Below are 19165 nucleotides of genomic sequence, written 5' to 3' on the forward strand. Positions count from 1 at the left end.
GTTAAATGATAATTTTGCTCTTCAAATTAGAAGAGAGGATTAATAATTGAATCTAAAGACCTAGTTATATATTTTGGTGGATTTGTTTCCTAAAAGGAAGAATGACTTGAGCAGAAATCCATTAAAATTTTTAGTATTCCCATGCTAGTCTGATTCTAAGCTTTTCCATTAAGTAGCACAGTCATAATGGCATTAAACCACTTAAGCAGCAAAAACAGCACATAATTATCACTTTTAATTCAATCTTTTAGAGTGTGAATAGATACTGTACATCACTGACAATTCACACTCATAAAGAGATTTTTCTATTCCTTCACAGAAGCTTCACAGCCCCTTGTACTGATATAACTGACCCAAACATGTATAATTTTTTCCCTCAATAAAAATTCCTCAGAATAATGAGATAGCAAAATTAAGCCCAGATGAAAGAATGTGTAACAATCAGCTACTGCTTTATTCTTACCTTAAGGCAGATGTTTAGATATGAGTGGGAACTAGGGCACTACATCAACATTTGAAACTATGAGTGTATTCTCAGAATTATGACCATGTTAGATATTGTCTTTTTTTTTCAAAAAAAAAAAAAAGCCCCACATAGAGAGCATAAAGTACATTGAAACTCTAAAGAAATGAGGGGAGAGCAGATAAAACTATGCAGCAGGTGGCATCCCCTCCCTTGCCCCTCAACAGACCCCACTGTATTTACCACCTGGTACCTCTTTCCCTTGGGCATTAGGAAGTGTGACAGCTTACCAATACCTACTGGCCCAAGCAGCAGTGACAATGGCTTGCTCCCTGCCACCAAAGGGCTGCTGGAAGGTGCAGATGGTGTGAACAGAACCAATATTCGCTTCATGCCACTGCTGTCCTCAATGCCAGAGCACTGCAGGGAGCCAGGAGCAACACAAAGTCTTGGAGGGTCAGGGATCCCCCAGTGCCTTTCTCCTGGTGCTCCCTCCGCTGCGATGAAGCCTCTGGAACACCACAGATACCACCACAGTGCTGAGGAGCAGTGGCACCTTTGCATTTCTCCGTATGTTAAAGGGGTACATAAAGCCCAATAAAAGGCAGAGCACAGGACCGCTGTGGCTTAGCTGCTGACAGCAGTGCCTCTGCTAAAGGCTGCAGTAGCTGCAGTAACAGCAGGCTGTGCAAATCAGGAGACAAACCAAACTGAAAGAAACCAGCCAGCGCAACAGAACTGGCCCAGCTGATCCCCGTGAGACAACACAGCACTCTTAACACCACCAAAATCCAAGACACTGACTGATCTCAAATGCAGCAATCTCAGACTGTACATGCTCTCCTCTTTTGCCTGCAGCCTGTGCTACTCCCTGTTCACACACACATGCTGTTAGCCCTGCTTACATCCCTGCTTCAGCAGAAAGCCTAAAGCTGATCACAGTGCCAGTGACAGCATCCCCTCCTACACAGAACAAGCTCTCTCCTCCATAGATCCCCAGCTAGCAGGTAAAGATGAAACGATTCTTCCCCTACCCCAGGAGCAGGCATATAATGTTGGTGGTGCATCTCCTCTCTGCTAAATCACAGATTTACAGTTGCAGTACAGGGCTCTGGGTTGCTGCTCTGACATTGTTAATAATTCCAGTTTGTTGCAAACACATATCTAGCAGACATTTTTGTTTTGCCTCTGCACATAGAGCTCAAGAGTCTCCTCTTTCAACATCAGTATAGGAAAGCAAATGTCTGCTTGGAAAATCCAATACTTCAAAACCTCAGTTTCCTTGGCAGAATGAAGGGATGTCAACATTGGTACGAGAAAGCATCACATGGAAGCTACTGACATTCAGGCCTATCAAACGCTCTGCTATTTCCATCCTTCCTCTTCCCTTAGTGTTCCAACATCAATAGAACTTCATAGATCTCTCCATCTAGTAACAACAACTACTTACTCACCATAACCCCTTTTACAACAAATACCATGCCAGAAGCTTTTGTGTATCTCCAGGTCGCAGGTAACCAAACTGAGGCAACACCTAAAGAAGATTCCCTCAGAAACTGGACAAGAACTCCTGTAAACCAAAAAACAAACCTAATCCTGTGCTCAGGCTCCACAAACTGTCCATAAATCGTGTCAAAGCAGCACCTGAAGAGCAGAGTTGCCCTTCTGGCTTTTCTGTGTGCCACAGGGCTGTCTTTGTCACTGCTGCTCGCAACAGTGCTTCTTACCCATGCAATCTGAGCCTGAAAAAAACATAATTTGAGACTGTAATTTTGTGCAGAGGCCATTTTTCAAATAACCTCAGACTGACAAAAGCAAGCTCCTTAAAGAGGCAGCAAAATCACTTCATCGCAGTTTCATGCATTTTATTTTAAAGGCCTATTAAGAACCCATTCTTTCTGATAGAATTCTATTTTCATCTCTACTTTTTTTTTTTTTTTCCTTTGGGAGTTCGCAAAATAAGATTTCTCTGTCTCTGCTGGGTTTTTTTCCTTGTCTGTTTCTATTTGATCGATGATGATTCTTTTTTCCTGTGCTTCTAAGAGAGATGACATTAAAATATCTAGTTCCTATTCTTTTTCAGTTGTATTTGTGCATCGGAGCCATTCACAATGATGTCAGCTCAGCTCTGGGCATTGTCTCTGCTAGTTCAATTCCAGCTGAATTGCTGGAGCTAGCAGGACATTAGCATTCACTTGATTGATTTAGCATTCCCAGACAATAAGATGGGTTTTGCATTCAGCTACACACATTAAAAACTGAAGAAATTATAAAACAGTCCAAAGTTGGTAAGTTCTTTTGGAGTCACATATTTTTTGCTTCCCATGTATCTCCCTGTGCTTCAAGGCACCATTTAAATAATGGCTACTTCAATGCCAAGCCCTACCTTGGCAGTGCTCATGAATGAAAGAGGAGAGAAGAGTGATTTAAAGCTATTGTTTTACATAGTCAATCAATTTAACAGATTTCAAGGCTAAAAGATTGCATTATGCATGATCTCCTATAAAATGTGGGCTATACAATTTCATCCTCTAATTCCAGCAGTTTGTCCAACAACTGCAGAGAACACTTTTTCTGAGGTAAGTACTTCAACCTCAGTTTTGAAATTAGTATTAAAAATACAACTGTATCTCTTGTTTGCTTTGAAACTTCCTTCATCCAGTGTTTACCTGTGACAAGGTCTTGGTGTCATATGTGGCTGTGCACACTTGCTCAAGATGCACACGACCTATGAAGAGTCCATGTCCTTCCACATTCCAAATTTTGAATGTGAAACTAAAGCAAAGAAGAGGATGCAGTGCAAAAATTTCAGAAGAAAGGGCTGAAGCTTGGCTCCAGAATTCATCCTCCTCCAAACAAAATGCTGAGCTGAGCAGCTCCCTGTGAAGAAAACTAATAAATCTGGCTTTACCTACCTATGAACTAGAATCTTCACCTCACTGTTTTGTGACTTTAGAACAGTGATTCCCAAACTTTTTTCAACAATAGGGCTGAAGACCTCAGCAGACTTGTTTGTTCAATTACGTACTTTACAGGCTGAACGAAACAATGGAAGTACCAGGCATATAATAGAACAGTAATACTTGGCCTCTTCATAAAAACCCTTTTTCTGCACTGTCTCGTTTGGCTTCAGTGGGAGTGCAGCTACTCAAGGTGGTAGTTCACAACCTTCAGACCACAACCACACTTGACCTCCTCTTTTGATGGAGTCAAATGGACAGGTAGAACTTGTGTGTATTGCAGTAGCTTCAGCATTATCACTGTATGGGTAATGTGATAACAAACTCAGCTCTGCCAGTTCAACCACGCCTCTGCATTTCTCATAATTTCAACAATATCTCCTGATTAGGGTGTCCTTCCACACGGCATAGAGTTAACTGCCCAGAAACATCTGGAATAGCTTTGGTTACCCATTCTGAATGTTACTGCACTGCTCTGGCCCAGCCTCTCTGCTGCACACGTACACAACAGAGAGACAGATGAGTCTGTTTCCAAGAGAGTGGACGGTCATTTGTGATCATTAACAAGCAGTCACTATAACAGATGACAACTCATGTGTCAGCTGAAACATTCTGCATTAATTAGAACAAAGTTCCTATCAAATATGTTTTGATAATAGCCAATCTTTCACGGACATTTTGGACCCCATAGCGAGAACATAATGTTTGATGTCTTTCCTTGGAGGCAAGAAAGAACATCAGAAGGGAAACACAGCTGCAGCCAGCGAGGAAAGACAAACAGAAAACAGCAGGGGATCAGCCGTCTGTCGAGACAAGCAACAAGCCATGGAGCTCTTCAGCTCCGTCAGCAGTTTAGATCCTGGCACAGGTCTGCAGGTTTCAAAAGCTGCTGTTGTTTGAGTGTGGGAGACACTATGAAGGATCAGCAGCAAGTAAGGGGTGAAGCTGCAGCTAACGAACGTCTCATTGTCATAGAGGAATGACTTCAAACACTTATCTCCAGCAGTTCTTAAAAACATTTTCTCGCAGTAATTTGAGATGGATAGTTTACAGGAGTACATGTGTGTCTAAACGAGCTTTAATATAGTTCCAGAATACTTAACAATGCCTGTTGTGAGATCTGATGCATTACTGTGCCATTTTAGTCCTTTTAACATGAAGCAACAATTTCAAGCAACACAGAAGCCAGAAGAGGCTCTTCAGGTTTATAACATGCTTTACATGCTGCTGAAATTTTCTCTTCACTGATCTGCTGCTGGATAAAACCAAGTTGAAAATATAGTAAAGCGGCAGTCAAGATCTATAGCTACATCACTCGTTCTGTCCAAGCCTTGGAAACAACCTCACTGAAGTCAAGCAGAAAGATAATTCCTTGAAGCATCAGCTGAAGCAGTCAGTCACAACTCATTCAAATCTCTTTAAAGTATATAATCAAGCAACTGCTGAAGCCTAAAAGCCACAACTGATTCTGCAAACACGAGATATGTAAAACAAACTTTGAGCTGATCTCCAATCTCTGGCATGTGAAAACAACCCGAGTGTCCACCTACTCATACCTTAAAAACAGCCAGGTGGGAAAGATAGGATGAGTGATGTTCCCTTAGTGTAGTGACAGAACTACCCAAACACACAAACTGACATTATTTTCCTATCACAGTGTGTAATTGGGGTTTAGTTCCACTAAATGGGGCCACTCTGGACACACATTGATCCAACCAAAATCACTATTTTGTAACATTTTTACTTGAGCCACAAACAATGGTTACTCAGCCCCAGAAGAGTCAAGCAATGGATGTTCTTACAGATCTTTTTGCCAAAGATATCATTGTTAAGTTTTGGTGTCAACAGTACAGCCACAAGCACAAAAAGACCCCAAAACTTACCTGAATAACTGAGTCATCTGGAGAACCCAGACAGATGCCAGAGAATCCAGAGCAGCTCAGTTGTAAACTGACTTCAATAAAACCCACTAAGTTCAGCCAGTGAGGGTATACATTTCAATATAGGATAAACCTGTATCGGACTTTATCCTAATCACTATGCTGGCCTAACGGTACACTATAACCAGCTAATAAAGAAATAAAACTGTAAAACCTTCTTTTCCAAGAGGCTGGTGGAAAGAGGGAGCAGACTATTGTTCAGTGATGCTCCTTCCACTGAGGTGTCAATCCTAAGTTCACGAGAGCTGGTGTGTAGAAAGTAATTCTGACATACTTCTTTCAATCTGGAGCTCAGGAAATATTATCACTAAAGTAAAGAAAAAGTTATGTTAGTAGAAAAACACTTGGGCTTTACTAGCTAAATATTAACTAATCCTGTGTATTAGTTGTGCTCTATGGAGGGGGCAAGTAAAACAAGTAAAATGTACTATGCTTCCAGCACAGTTTATTGTATTGGTTTGGAAACACAGGGCAGTATATCCAATCAGTGTGACGTTTGATCCAGGATATGGTTTAAGGCTGAGTCTGCCTTTCCTTTGCCACCCTGTCCCCATTCATGCACCTTCTAATTTAAAAGCAGCAAGTTTGTGCTACAAATTTAAACTGCTTTCCCCATTAGTCATGTAAATATGTTCACAGAGAAGGAGTCATAGAATCATAGAATAGTTTGGGTTGGAAAGGACCTCCAAAGCTCATCCAGTGCCCCCCCTGCCATGACAGGGACATCTTCACCAGCTCAGGTTGCTCAGAGCCCCGTCCAGCCTGGCCTGGGATGTCTCCAGGGATGGTTCATCCACCACCTCTCTGGGCAACATGGGACAGGCTCTCACCACCCTCAGTGGAAAACATTTCTCCCTCATGTCTGGCTGTAATCTTCCCTCTTTTAGTTTAAAACCATCACCCCTTGCCCTATCGCAACAGCCCCTGCTAAAAAGTCTGTCCCCATCTTTCTTATGGGCCCCTATAAAGTACAGAAAGGCCGCACTAAGCTCTCCCCAGAGCTGCTGTTCTCCAGCTGAACCCCCAGCTCTCTCAGCCTGTCCTCCCAGCAGAGCTGCTCCAGCCTCGGATCACTTCTGCGGCTCCTCCGGCCCCTCTCCAGCAGGTCCGTTATCTATCCTGCGCTGGTGCTGGCGCTGTGTCCCCGCTGGGCACCCCCGGGGCTCCGTTAGCCCGGCGCGGTGCGGCTCCAGCAGGGGGCGGTGCGGCCCCTCTCCACACTGGGGCCGGAGCCGCCTCGGGGCTCCCGCCGGCCCGGCCACACCGGCTACAAGACAAACGGCAGCGCACGGCCCCGCTGCTGCGAACCGCAAGGGCGCCCAGACTCCCGCCCTCCCCGCCCGCAAGCCGGCCCCTGTGACCGGACCCTGCGCGCTTCCAGCCCGAGGGAACACCCGCCCGTGCCGGAGAGTCTGCGAGATGGCGTCCGCGCCGGCAGGAGGCGCCTCTGCGCGAGCGAGCGGTGCCTAGAAGGGCCGCACGCGGCGCTTCCGGCGGGGAGGAGGAAGGGAGCGTTGAGCGGCGCGCGCGCTTCCGGGACGGGGCCGCTGTCCTGGCGCGGGCGGGCCCGGCGGCACCGGTGAGCGCGGCTGTGGCGGGAGCGGGAGCGGGCACAGCGCCGGGCAGCGGGAACGCGGGACTGCGGGGAGCGGCGGGGCCCGGCCTCCGGGAGGCGGCGGGGCGGGGCCGTGCGGTCCCGGTGGCGGAGCAGATCCGGGGTCCAGGGCCGCCCGCCCCCCGGGGACTGTGGTACCGCCAGCGGTACCGAGAGCGCTGACCGGGAACTGCCAGCGAGACCTGGACAGGCTGGAGAGTTGGGCGGGGAAAAATGTAATGAAATATAACAAGGGCAAGTGTAGAGTCTTGTACCTGGGCAGGAACAACCCCAGGTTCCAGTATAAGTTGAGAAATGACCTATTAGAGAGCAGCGTAGGGGAAAGGGACCTGGGGGTGCTGGGGACAGCAGGAGGACAATGGGCCAGCACTGGGCCCTTGTGGCCAGGAAGCCAATGGTACCTGGGGTGGGTTAGAAGGGGGTGGTCAGTAGGTCAGAGAGGTTCTGCTGCCCCTCTGCTCTGCCCTGGGGAGACCACACCTGGAATATTGTGTCCAGTTGTGGCCCCTCAGTTCCAGCAGGACAGGGAACTGCTGGAGAGAGTCCAGCGCAGCCACCAAGATGCTGAAGGGAGTGGAGCATCTCCCGTGTGAGGAAAGGCTGAGGGAGCTGGGGCTCTGGAGCTGGACAAGAGGAGACTGAGGGGGGACTCATTCCTGGGGATCAATATGGAAAGGGTGAGTGTCAGGAGGATGGAGCCAGGCTCTTCTGGTGACAACCAGTGACAGGACAAGGGGCAATGGGTACAAACTGGAACACAGGAGGTTCCACTTAAATCTGAGAAGAAACTTGTTCCTGGTGAGGGTGGCAGAGCCTGGCCCAGGCTGCCCAGGGAGGTTGCGGAGTCTCCTTCTGTGCAGACATTCCAACCCGCCTGGACACCTTCCTGTGTAACCTCATCTGGGTGTTCCTGCTCCATGGGGGGATTGCACTGGATGAGCTTTCCAGGTCCCTTCAACCCCTGACACTCTGGGATTCTGTGATTTTTGCCCTGCTCTCTCCCGGCCTTTTCTCAAGGTGTGAGTTAAGGGAGCAGCAGTGAGTTGGGGAACGTGTGAAAACTATACGGAATCTGCAGGAGTAAACTCATTGCTGTGAGTTCTCACGGTGCGTCTCCTTTGCAGGCAGGATGATGTCTGAAAGCAGCTCCTTCATGAAGGGGGTGGTGCTTGGAGGAGTCTTCTGCATGTTGGTTACACTCCTGGGACACATCAAGGTGGGTCATGGGACTAAAGCGCATCACCACGAGCACCATCACATCCAGGCTCCCAACAAAGAAGATGTCCTGAACCTTTCAGAAGCTGAACGTATGGAACTTAGTAAAAGTATCCGCGTTTATTGTATCATCCTGGTGAAACCCAAAGCTCTAGGGCAATGGGCAGCAGTGAGAGAGACGTGGAGCAAGCACTGTGACAAGGCGGAATTCTACAGCTCTGAAGATGTCAGAGTGTTTGATTCTGTAGCCCTCAACACAAATGATATGTGGGCGATGATGAGAAAAGCTTACAAGATAACATATGAACGTTATAAAGATGAATTCAACTGGTTCTTCCTTGCGTATCCAACAACATTTGCTATTATTGAAAATCTCAAGTATTTCTTACTGAAAAAAGACCCCTCGCAGCCTTTTTACATAGGCCATACTGTGAAATCTGGTGACCTTGAGTATGTAGATGGCGAGGGAGGAATCGTCTTAAGCATTGAGTCACTGAGACGACTCTCCCGTGTTCTTGAAGACCCTGACAAGTGTCCGGAGCAGGGAGGTATGATTTGGAAACTCGCTGAGGATAAACAGCTGGCAATCTGCCTGAAGTATACCGGAGCGTTTGCCGAAAACGCGGAGGATTCAGAAGGAAAAGATGTCTTTAACACTAAAGCGGTCAGCGCTCTCATTAAGGAAGCGATGGCCACGCACCCGCAGCAGGTGGTGGACGGCTGCTGCTCCGACTCGGCCATCACGTTCAGCGGGCTGGCGGCCAACCACATGCATGTCATGATGTACGGCGTGTACCGGCTGAGGCCCTACGGCCACACGTACAGCGATGCGCTCGTCTTCTTGCCGCCCGCAGGCTCAGACAATGACTGACCTCTCCTCCGAGAAGACCTGGGACCACAGTCACCTCCTCTCATGACACACATTTGTATGGACAGATTTGGGTTTTGTATCCTGTGGTAGCAGTGTACAATTTTTTTTGCACATTAAGGTTTGGTAAAGTTCTTAATTTTAAAAGTGGAAGGAGAACTCTTTTCTAAATGTTTTATAGATAAATGCTTCTGGCTTTTGACAGTGCTGGAATGAAATGATCAAGAAATTGATAATGTTTACAATAAAAGGAAATTAAGTTTATATGGGGGGGTTTGTACATGTACATATTTATTAATGAAAGCTCAAATGACCTTTGGTCTACTCTTACAAATATATTTTTGCAAGACTTTGATTCTTTCAATTCTTCCAGGCATTTCTAGAATGTCTTTATATCTTTCTAAGATGTACCAATAAAACTCACTACAGATCCAGTCTCAAAGACTAGTGTTATTCTACTTCCTTGACACAAATCTACGCAACAGCTTGAGCTGTGTTGTTTATGCAGCACCTGTCGCTTTATGTACAGCCTCCTAACCCAGCAAGGAATCAGCAGGAAATATGCTGATAAGAGCTGGTAGGAAGTTGTAGCAGAGTAATATTAAATGACCTTTGGACTGCTTGTTTTAAGTTCAAAAGAAAGAGATAACTATATTATAACTATATTTGAATAACATGCTCAGGTAGCCTGTTAGTACGAGACTAACTGCTTATTTAAAAATTTGCTTCATGTATAAGCATTCGGTATTTTTGCTCCTGTCAGTACTGCTAATAGCGTTTACATGGAAGTTGTTTAGCTGTCAATACAAACGTAGTGTAGATATATTTACAGGTAGTTTTAACACCAAGATACAGCAACCTGTGCTCACACTCCTAACCTGTTTTGCATCATATTCAAAAAAAGGCTACATGCACAACAGAAAGATGCAGCACTTCCCAACACCGGGCTAGGGGAGGTTGTATGGTGGGGTTTGGTTTTGGTGGTGGTGGCTTTTTTGGTTGTGTTTTGTCTTGTATTTGTTCTTCGGTTGTGTTGCTTAGGTTGGCTTGGGATTTTTTTAAACAACTGAAATCAGTTTTACACAAGGTCACATTCCCAATCCCAGGAAGCAGGAATAAACAGCACGTCAATATTTACTCTGATTAGAAGATGCATCTGCTTCAGAGCTTATGAGAAATGCACATCTTTCTTGATTTAAACATCAGGTCCTTTGTTTTTTAAACAAGAACAGTAAGACAACTCCGAGCCCCAGGCAAGCTCCCACAGCTCAGCTGTTTCAGAAGGCGCACCCTTCTCACATTTTGCACATTCTCCTCCTCCATGTCAGGCAGAGCTCAGCTGACTTAACAAGACAAAACATGTACATGATTGCTGCCAAAACCTAGACAAAACTTCAGTGTTTTTGATGATGATGTACAAATTAATTGAAGCATGATTTAACTTCTGTCTTCTTACAGAAACATTTTTAAAATTTTAGATCCACAGCTGGCAATACTCTGAAAAGCCAGCTGAAGAAAGTAAAATTTTGATTTCAGTGGTGTTTCCTACTGTAACAACAGGAAAAAGAATGGAAGAATTAGAACCAGCATAAATCTCACACCCCAAAGATTTGAGACTTACTATAACGCAGCAGGAGACAAGATGGAAGATAAAAAAGCGAGCCTAGCTCATTTCCTGCCAAAAAAAAGAACCACTGAGGCACAAACTGATTCCCCATAGCACTAACAAGAAATTATTACAGTTATAGCGGAGTCTTTAAGACACATTAAAATGTCCATTAGCATTCTGATGGGAAGGTCTGAGGTTTGACCAAACCTTTTTCTGTAACACTGCTGTAATAATCACCTTAATTTTTGTCTTGCTACATTAGTCAATAGTTTCAGATTTACCCTCTCATTTTCAAAAGCACAATCTTGTAAATAATTTCACAGGAAAAATTTAGAAGTAGCACGTATTAGGTAACACGTTCCATCTTCCATGTCTTAATTTGACTTCAAAATCAGATGGAGAAATCTCTGCCACTATCTCCTGTAAAGGTCTCAGGGTGGGGAAAACAAACATGCAGAACAGCACAGAGACAAGGCACCTGTACACAAAATTACGTTAGAATAGAGACTTGAAATATTAACAAATGCTTCCAGGAGACAAGAGTTAGAGTGGTAGACCTTAAGTTCCTTAGTTTATTAAAGGGTTCCATGGCACAGGCTGTTTTCCACAGGCATAGCTTTGGATGTGCAGGTGCTGAACAATGAGTTGGATCCTCCAGACACACACACAGGCTCTGTGACCCGCTCTGCAGGTGACGCACGTGTGGCAGTGTGCACAAGCTGAGGTCTCTTTGGAAGTTCCACCTGAAGAAGTTGCTCCTGGCTACACTGATAACCGTGTTTTGCTATCATGCCTTTGTTAAACAGTGACTTTGTTTCTGCTCCTAAAAGGCAGCGGCAAACGGGGAGCACAGCATCAGGCACCAAGTCGGCACACGCTCCTTTTGGAGTGTGCCCACCAGTACTATAAACTTCACTGTAAGGAGAGCGATATCACACGGTGTTGACAGGTAAAAATGTGAACATATATATATATTCTTCAGATATCAGCTAGTATAAAAGAATTTCAAGTGCACATACCTAAGTTCATAAATCCTATACAGAAGAATGCATATTAAAAAGAGAAAATCCTTAGGTAAAATACTGAAGTTAATGCTGTTAATAAATTAAGTTTAAAAATAAATGTCAAAAAACCCCTGATTTCTCCATATTCAAGAAACAGGTGGACTAACAAGATGTTAATCAGAAGAAAAAAAAAAATCTGAAACATTTCAGAGGTTTTATAAACCGTGTGAACTATATTTCACATATGCTTTATATTATTCTTTTAGAAGAGCATAAAAATGTAAACATTTCTTGGCTTTTTTCCTCCTTTTTGTTTGAAATAGTCTACTCACAGTCCATGCAGGATCTTTCCATCAGGTGTCTTCAGTCACCAAAGACTTGTTTAAGACAAAACAAAAGAACTGTAAAAAAAAGAAATCTCGAAAACTATTGTAGCCTAACATGACTTTCGCATTCGCTTGATTTATTTAGCATAGCCACAGAACAGAATAATTTGTACATTCAGTCACATTAAAAACAAGGAATTACAAAGCAGTCCACATTTAACCTAAGTGCATTCCTTTGGAGTAACACAGTTCCTTTTGTTTCACTTGTACGTCTTCATATGCCAAAGGCCATCATTTAAATAGTGAATATTTTCGATACCAATCCCTTTGTTGACCTTCTCACTGTAGAAGCAGGAAAAAGGTACAGAAGTATTAGCTAGGTTAAATATTAGAGTAGTACACAATACAATATTTAAAGTAGAAAATGCAACATTTGTCAGCTGGAAGGGGAGAAACTATCATCCACAAAGCCGGAATCAACAGCAGGTAGCCAAGAAACAATATTTGTTATTATAACCCATGTACCCACATTGCTGAATGATAAGAGGACAATATTTGCCTTCCACGCTTTGTCAACATCCTTCCACAATACTTTCAACTACTTCTTTGTGGGAGGCGGTTCTTCAGACATCACTTCTGCTGCTTCATTTTAGCATTTCTGTATGACAGTAGCACAGCAGCTGTAAGTGACTCTCCCCCTCCCAGCACAGGAGGTGGTGGAACACAGCTGGAATGTGGAATTTGACAAGTTCTGGTTCCAGGTGTGCCACTGACACAATCAAAGCAGGTGAGCCGCTTTGCTGCTGGTGAGACATCTACACACTCAGTCAAGAACTATAAATACAAAACTTATGTGCCAAGGACTTGCAGCATGTTACAAACACACTATCCTTCTGTACCTTTTGAGTCATGTCACATTTTAAAAATGGTTGTTTTGTGCATCTGCATTGGACTTGTGTTCATCTTCCAGTATATTATTCCACAGAAAAAATCTAGTTTTGTCACAACAAACAAGCAAATCTCATCATTCTAGGACTGAGAACAAGTTTCATCCCCCTGAAGAATATAATTTACTGTATTTATACTAAGAATATAATTTACTGTATTTATACTAAGTGTTCCAACTTGTCCAAAAGCAACCAAGAAGGAAAATACTGCTATGTTAATTGCATTAACACATTGTGTATCATAATCAAAACAGGTAACTAAAATCATACTGTTTCACAATATTCTGGCTTAGTGGGCTGCACAGATCAGTCTAATTTCACTTTCCTGTCCAGTTCACGTTGCTCTCACAGGAACAGGATATTCAGCCGCCAAGAACTAGAGACCCTTGGGCTGCGGTGCTCACAGATCACTGCAGGCAGGACTGGGACAAAAGCAGCTCTTCAGCTGTTCTTTCCACCTGCTCTTGGGAGTCTTTTGAAGGCACTACAAAGAATCCTGAGGAATTTAAGTCCCCAGCAGCTACAGCAGGTCCAAATCCAGGCTGCTGCAGCCTCTGTAACACATTCCCACCTCTCTCCCTTGTGTGATGGCTTAGGATAGCAGAGTGACCCAGTAACAGAAGATGATCCTGCTGAGAATTAATCCCACAAAAAAGAGCGACTTGTTTTCATCAAAATCAGCTTCCTCACCCACCCAAGTGCTAGAAAGGGCTGGAACCACCACAGCCCAAACCTGCTGGGTGCATCTTACATCCTGCTTCAAGACATTCCAGAATTTAAAGTGACGAAGTGGTTTAGCTACTTTTCATTTAGCACTACCCAAATGCCAAGAACAAATATTCATTTCCATTTTCTGTAGCTTTCCCTTCTCAAAGAGTTTTCAGTTGATGTTTTAACCTGAACAGACCTCTGCATTTCACAAGCAGCTCAGCTAAGCTAGTAAGGACGTCAAGCAAGAACACTGCACATAGGTACAAGGTGAAGAGAAGGCACAGAGCGGAGCGCAGCTGGTCAACTGAGCACCCGTAAGACTCGAGTCTCTGCTGTCCTTGCAGACAAAAGCCACTTCAACGTTTCCAGCCCTCTCAAATCCAAATTACATCTCTTGCCCACAGCCCAGGTAGTAGGTCCTCTATACAAACATTTATTTGTTCAGCGGGATCTTTGAGAAAGTATGATCAGACAGCAAGAAATACTAACATTCAGTAGTACAAATGTCCACATTCACATGAAAAGAATTATTTTGATTCCGTTTGATAAACAAAGAAGTAGGAACATATTCCCTGCCTCCTTTCCCTCAATATCAACAAAATGAAATGTTAAATTCTGTACTTAAATGACATATTCTGCAACATTGATGCAGTAACCTTGAACCTTTACAGTGGTGCTTATAATTCAAACTAACATCAGAATAATAACGTGGGAAAGCTTATATTTCCATTTTTAAAACACTTACATGTCCTCAGCCGACATCTTCATTACTCCCACACATAACGCGTGCTGTTTTCCCTCTGCCATTATTGCCTACAAATTACTGCTAAGGAAAACCAATTTTTTAAAAACTATTTCAGAAAAGTAAAAGCATTGAGGAAACAACTTTCCAAAACGTTTCAAAATCCCATGTTGACCTTCCACCCTCTTAGTAATTCTACAGCTCTAGCTATTACAGATAAGCAAAACAATGCACTGCATTTAACAACTGAATCACAGCGTGCAGAACAAAGCATGTATTTAAGAACCACAAGCAGCTATTACAGCAAAAGATCTCCCAGCACTACACTCCATTTCTTCCTTTGTGCCTAACACCCAGAGATCATAGACTCGCTCTTTCTGGAACAAAACTGCAGGTTTGTGGGGCCACTTTAGATTCCAAGGTACAGAAGAACCGAGACACTGATCTAAAATAATCCAGAAGTACTGAAATCAGATGTGTCCTTTTCAAAGCTTAGCAACCCGTGATGCTAACTGCTGATTTTTCCCTGTAGCATCTAACTAACTAGAAAGAGCAGCACAGCTTGGTATCATTAATGCTGTATTTGCCCAGGGTTCCCTTCTCAGTAATATAATGAGCAGAAGTGAATTAGCATACATTCCTCATTTTACATAGGTTGACTTCATCAGACATAGAGCAAGTCCTGCCTCCAGCAAAGCTGATCCTAAACATCTTTCCAAATTCCCCAGGAAGAAGAGCAAAATCTTCTATAATTGAAGGACAGAGAAGATTGATTAAGGAGGCAAGGGACAAAATGCACTGTACTTCATTTTTACAGTTCTGCCTAAAATCACAAAGCAGCTCAAATTATCAATTAGATTGATGGAACAGTAACCCACCCAACAGCACAGCAGGAATAGTTATTTGGCTTGGAACATCACAGTAAATTTAAAAAATTAAGAAAAATTTTAACCTTGCTAAATAACATCTGAACCTCTGCAGCTCTTTCCATGAAATACCATTAAAATCCAAACTAATTCAGATTACGATCAGCTGAGAACACAAGAATAGAAATTTAACTCATCTCACGGCAAGCAGTAACTCATAGCTCCAGAAGGATACAACAACAGTATCAACAGCAGCAGGGTAAAGTTTTGCTCCAGGAGACGTCAGGCCAGGGCACATTATATTAGCTCCGCTTAGTACAAATTTAATGGCGCCTTTATCAACCTGCTGATGTGGTAGAATAAATGGATCTAGGCAGGGAAAGATACAGCATAACAATTAACACAGTGAGATGACAACACGAATAACTCATTATCAAGTCAGTGGAGATGGAGCAATTAGATACACGGTGTGCTGCAAGGGTGGGAAATTTGATAAACTATGACTGAGCTCCTGCTGGGCTGTGCCATCCTGAAAGGACACAAGTTCTGTGCTCCCAAAGCACATCTTCACCTGAGCCCCACAGGGGAACCCAACACCAGGCCTGTGCCTCCTGTGCCCCCATATACCCACACACTGAATAACAGTTTTAACAAGTTTCCCCAGTGAATCACACAGGTGCCCACATACTAAGGGGTCTTAAATCCCTCAAATTACATGTACAACCTGTTTCTATTTCGCAAGAGGTTAACGTTAACAGGACAAAAAGGGCAAAGATGGACAAAATTAACGAAGGCAGTCAGCTCCCCAAGCCATCCTTCAAGTGCACGCACCTTCTTGAAGTATTTCAAACATTGAGAGTTGACTGAATGACATTTTTAGGGACACGTAAGCTCATCCAAATCAGAGTAACACAATCAAGCAGAACAGTGAGAACAACAAGAAAAACAATGCAAGAGAGTAAACTGTAAAAAGCATGCAACAAGTTCCTACAGGAGACAAGTATATATTACATCATTAAACCCATGGTTAAAGCATATTTTTCTAGTAATAACCTACAAGTACTTGGAAGAAAGCAAAATGGATTTAAAGGAAGACTTGAAAGGACAAAGACAGGGACTAACAACAGGACATTTGGAACACTGTCCTCAGGAAACCTCTGAAGATTTTTGCAAAACTTTGCACAATTTAATTCTCAGAAGTCAATAGCATTACAATAACTATGGGGGAAGCAATCCATATAGGCACCTGAAATAGCAAAGCAGTAAATTACAGTTGAGAAGGTATACTATACCTTTAAGATCTGTTCAGGAATATATATATATATATATACACATACATGCATGTACATAGTAAGTTATTTTTAATTTGGTTCTACCAATGCACTCTCCCCTCTCTCCCCACCATTTCCATCCTCAGGAAACTTACATTTGTGAAGCAACCGTAGCGTTGGGTAAAAAATCCCTTCTCTTTGCCTGAAGAACAGCAACTCCCCATTCACAGTGAGGATTTCTATATGTTCATGACTGCAAAATTTAAAAAAATATTCCAATAGCTACTTAACACTCTTGTAGTTTAAATGAATTATTTCACTTCACAGAGCCCGGTCTATCTTGGCATCTGAGAATTAAGACAGCTAATTAGCATGAAAATTTAAAACTAAAAATTCTATCTTTTCTATGGCTTGTTCTTCAACACTGGCCTCCTGCACACTTTCTACAGAAAAACATCTAGCTATTCACAAACTGCATTCATTTGTTTGGTTTTTTTTTTTAATGCAGTACAGTGTGGAAAAGCAATAATCAAAAATATACTACCCTTAATTAAAAATAATATAGATTGTATATGGAAGCCCAAAAATAATTTTTTAAAGCTACTGGAAACTATCCAAACAAGTTTGAGGACCATATCCATAAAGTTGAATGCTTCCCTTCAACAACAGCCTGACCCTCACAGAGTCCCCAAATACACTGCACATTCACTAGCAGGCAGCATTTTTGTTTTCCTCACGCATCCTACTCATGTGCCTTCAGGAGCATGACGAGTGCATGCAAACTTGCTGGTTTTGCCACAACATGGACTATTATCTACAGGAAATCAGATGCTTTTCAAAAACACTAGGTTCACCTAATATACAAAATACACATACAGAAGAAGCAAGCCTATCACCTTGGAAGCAGAGGTTAAGAGAAAAAGGAACTTACCATCTTACTATTTTGACTGGGTCTTTCTTTGGCATAATTTGGTTTAGCCATGGCTCAATAACAGGAAACTGGTCTACCAGTTGATTCTTAATACCTTTAATAACTGAAGTCTTCAGCTGGATACAGTTTGACACGTTTTCCTTTTCATCAAATCTGTTAAGCGAGAGACAGGATTTCAGAAAAGCACAATTTGCTTCCCCAAAGATGCCGTATCTCAGCAGCATTCTTCAGAAGCATTTATAAACTCTCTGTAACACCTCAGTAGCACTGCATCTGTCCAACCTTCAAATCTAGGATTTCACGAGTCTTAAATTCTTCCCCTGGGAACACTGGGCTGGGGGAAGGGTCCCCACTAGCAGGTTGTCTTTCACAGGATCCCAGAGTGTCAGGGGTTGAAGGGCCCTGGAAAGCTCATGCAGTGCAATCCCCCCATGGAGCAGGAACACCCAGATGAGGTTACACAGGAAGGTGTCCAGGCGGGTTGGAATGTCTGCACAGAAGGAGACTCCACAACCTCCCTGGGCAGCCTGGGCCAGGCTCTGACACCCTCACCAGGAACAAGTTTCTTCTCAGATTTAAGTGGAACTCCCTGTGTTCCAGTTTGAACCCATTGCCCCTTGTCCTATCACTGCTTGTCACCGAGAAGAGCCTGGCTCCATCCTCCTGACACTCCCCCTTTCCATATTGATCCCCAGGAATGAGTCACCCCTCAGTCTCCTCTTGTCCAGCTCCAGAGCCCCAGCTCCCTCAGCCTTTCCTCACACGGGAGATGCTTCACTCCCTTCAGCATCTTGGTGGCTGCGCTGGACTCTCTCCAGCAGTTCCATGTCCTTCCTCAACTGTCTTCTTGTCCTTCTTTACGCCTATTCTCTGTGTACATCCACGGAACACACTTTCAGTCCCACAGAAACAAAATGGCACAGAGCATCATTCCACCCAACACACAGAGCAAACGGCACTGCGAGCACGAACACCTACAACCTTGTCCAGACATATTTGCCAGAGCCCTTCATTCACCTTTACCACATGAACTGCGCTACCCCAAAGTTCATACAAGTTAACGACTCGTTACTTTTTAGGTTTTTCCCTTCCAACAAGCGAGCGCCCCCAGCCCATGGCCCCGAGACAAAGGTGACGCCGCGGGGGCTGGCGGGGAGCGGGCCCTGCCCTGCCGCGCTGTCCCGGCCCCCGAGCAGGGCCTGGGCGTGCGGCCCCGCGGGCGCAGGGCCGAGCCCCCGGACAGAAAAGGCGCCAGGCCCGGCCCCTTCCCCCACCCTCCCGCCGCCCCCGGCCCGCTGGGAGAAGCGGGTCCAGCCACACTCACTTCTTGAACATCCTGCGGCCGGTGCGTGGGGCCGGCGGCGCGGGCAGCCCTGGCTCCGCGCTCCTCACACGAGGTCCCGGCCCTGCCCTCCCCTCCCCACCAGCCGGAAGCGCCGCGCGCTTTACGGCCCGTCGCGCCGCTCCATGGCAACGGAACGCGCGCGGCGACACCGGGACGGGCGGCGACTACAACTCCCAGCGGGCAGCGCGGGGAGGGGCGGGGCCGGGGGCGGGAGCGGGGCCGGGACCCGCCGCGCCGGTCACGGCCGCCCGGCCCCCCCGAGCGCTGTGCAGCGATCTGGTGCCGCGGCCCCGCGGCGGCTCTCACCAGCACCCCGAGCCTTGCCCATTTTCCCAGGTAGCACGTCGCTTTT

The 19165-nt window shown here is 44.6% G+C and overlaps 2 protein-coding genes across 3 annotated transcripts; one reads left to right on the top strand and one right to left on the bottom strand.

Annotated features, from left to right (window-relative positions):
• Positions 1 to 6767: 6767 nt before the first annotated feature.
• C1GALT1C1 (C1GALT1 specific chaperone 1) lies at positions 6768 to 9503 on the top strand. Of its 2 annotated transcripts, none has more exons than XM_065077978.1 (2): positions 6768 to 6942; positions 8103 to 9503. In XM_065077978.1, exon 2 carries the CDS (start codon positions 8108 to 8110, stop codon positions 9062 to 9064), a length of 957 nt encoding a protein of 318 aa, XP_064934050.1. In that variant the 5' UTR covers positions 6768 to 6942; positions 8103 to 8107; the 3' UTR covers positions 9065 to 9503. The 2 variants fall into 2 exon arrangements, with proteins under 2 accessions (XP_064934050.1, XP_064934051.1); XM_065077979.1 differs by lacking the exon at positions 6768 to 6942 and adding an exon at positions 6975 to 7193.
• Positions 9504 to 11213: 1710 nt separating this feature from the next.
• On the bottom strand, positions 11214 to 18985 carry MCTS1 (MCTS1 re-initiation and release factor). Its single transcript, XM_065077980.1, has 6 exons — positions 18793 to 18985; positions 17469 to 17621; positions 16693 to 16790; positions 15502 to 15635; positions 14404 to 14471; positions 11214 to 12342 (listed from the first exon to the last, which is right to left on the bottom strand). The coding sequence occupies exons 1-6, from the start codon at positions 18801 to 18803 to the stop codon at positions 12261 to 12263; spliced, it is 546 nt and encodes a 181-aa protein (XP_064934052.1). The 5' UTR covers positions 18804 to 18985; the 3' UTR covers positions 11214 to 12260.
• Between the last annotated feature and the right edge of the window lie 180 nt (positions 18986 to 19165).

The sequence above is a fragment of the Columba livia genome, chromosome 12, assembly GCF_036013475.1.
Source record: "Columba livia isolate bColLiv1 breed racing homer chromosome 12, bColLiv1.pat.W.v2, whole genome shotgun sequence".
In the NCBI taxonomy this organism is placed as follows: Eukaryota; Metazoa; Chordata; class Aves; order Columbiformes; family Columbidae; genus Columba; species Columba livia.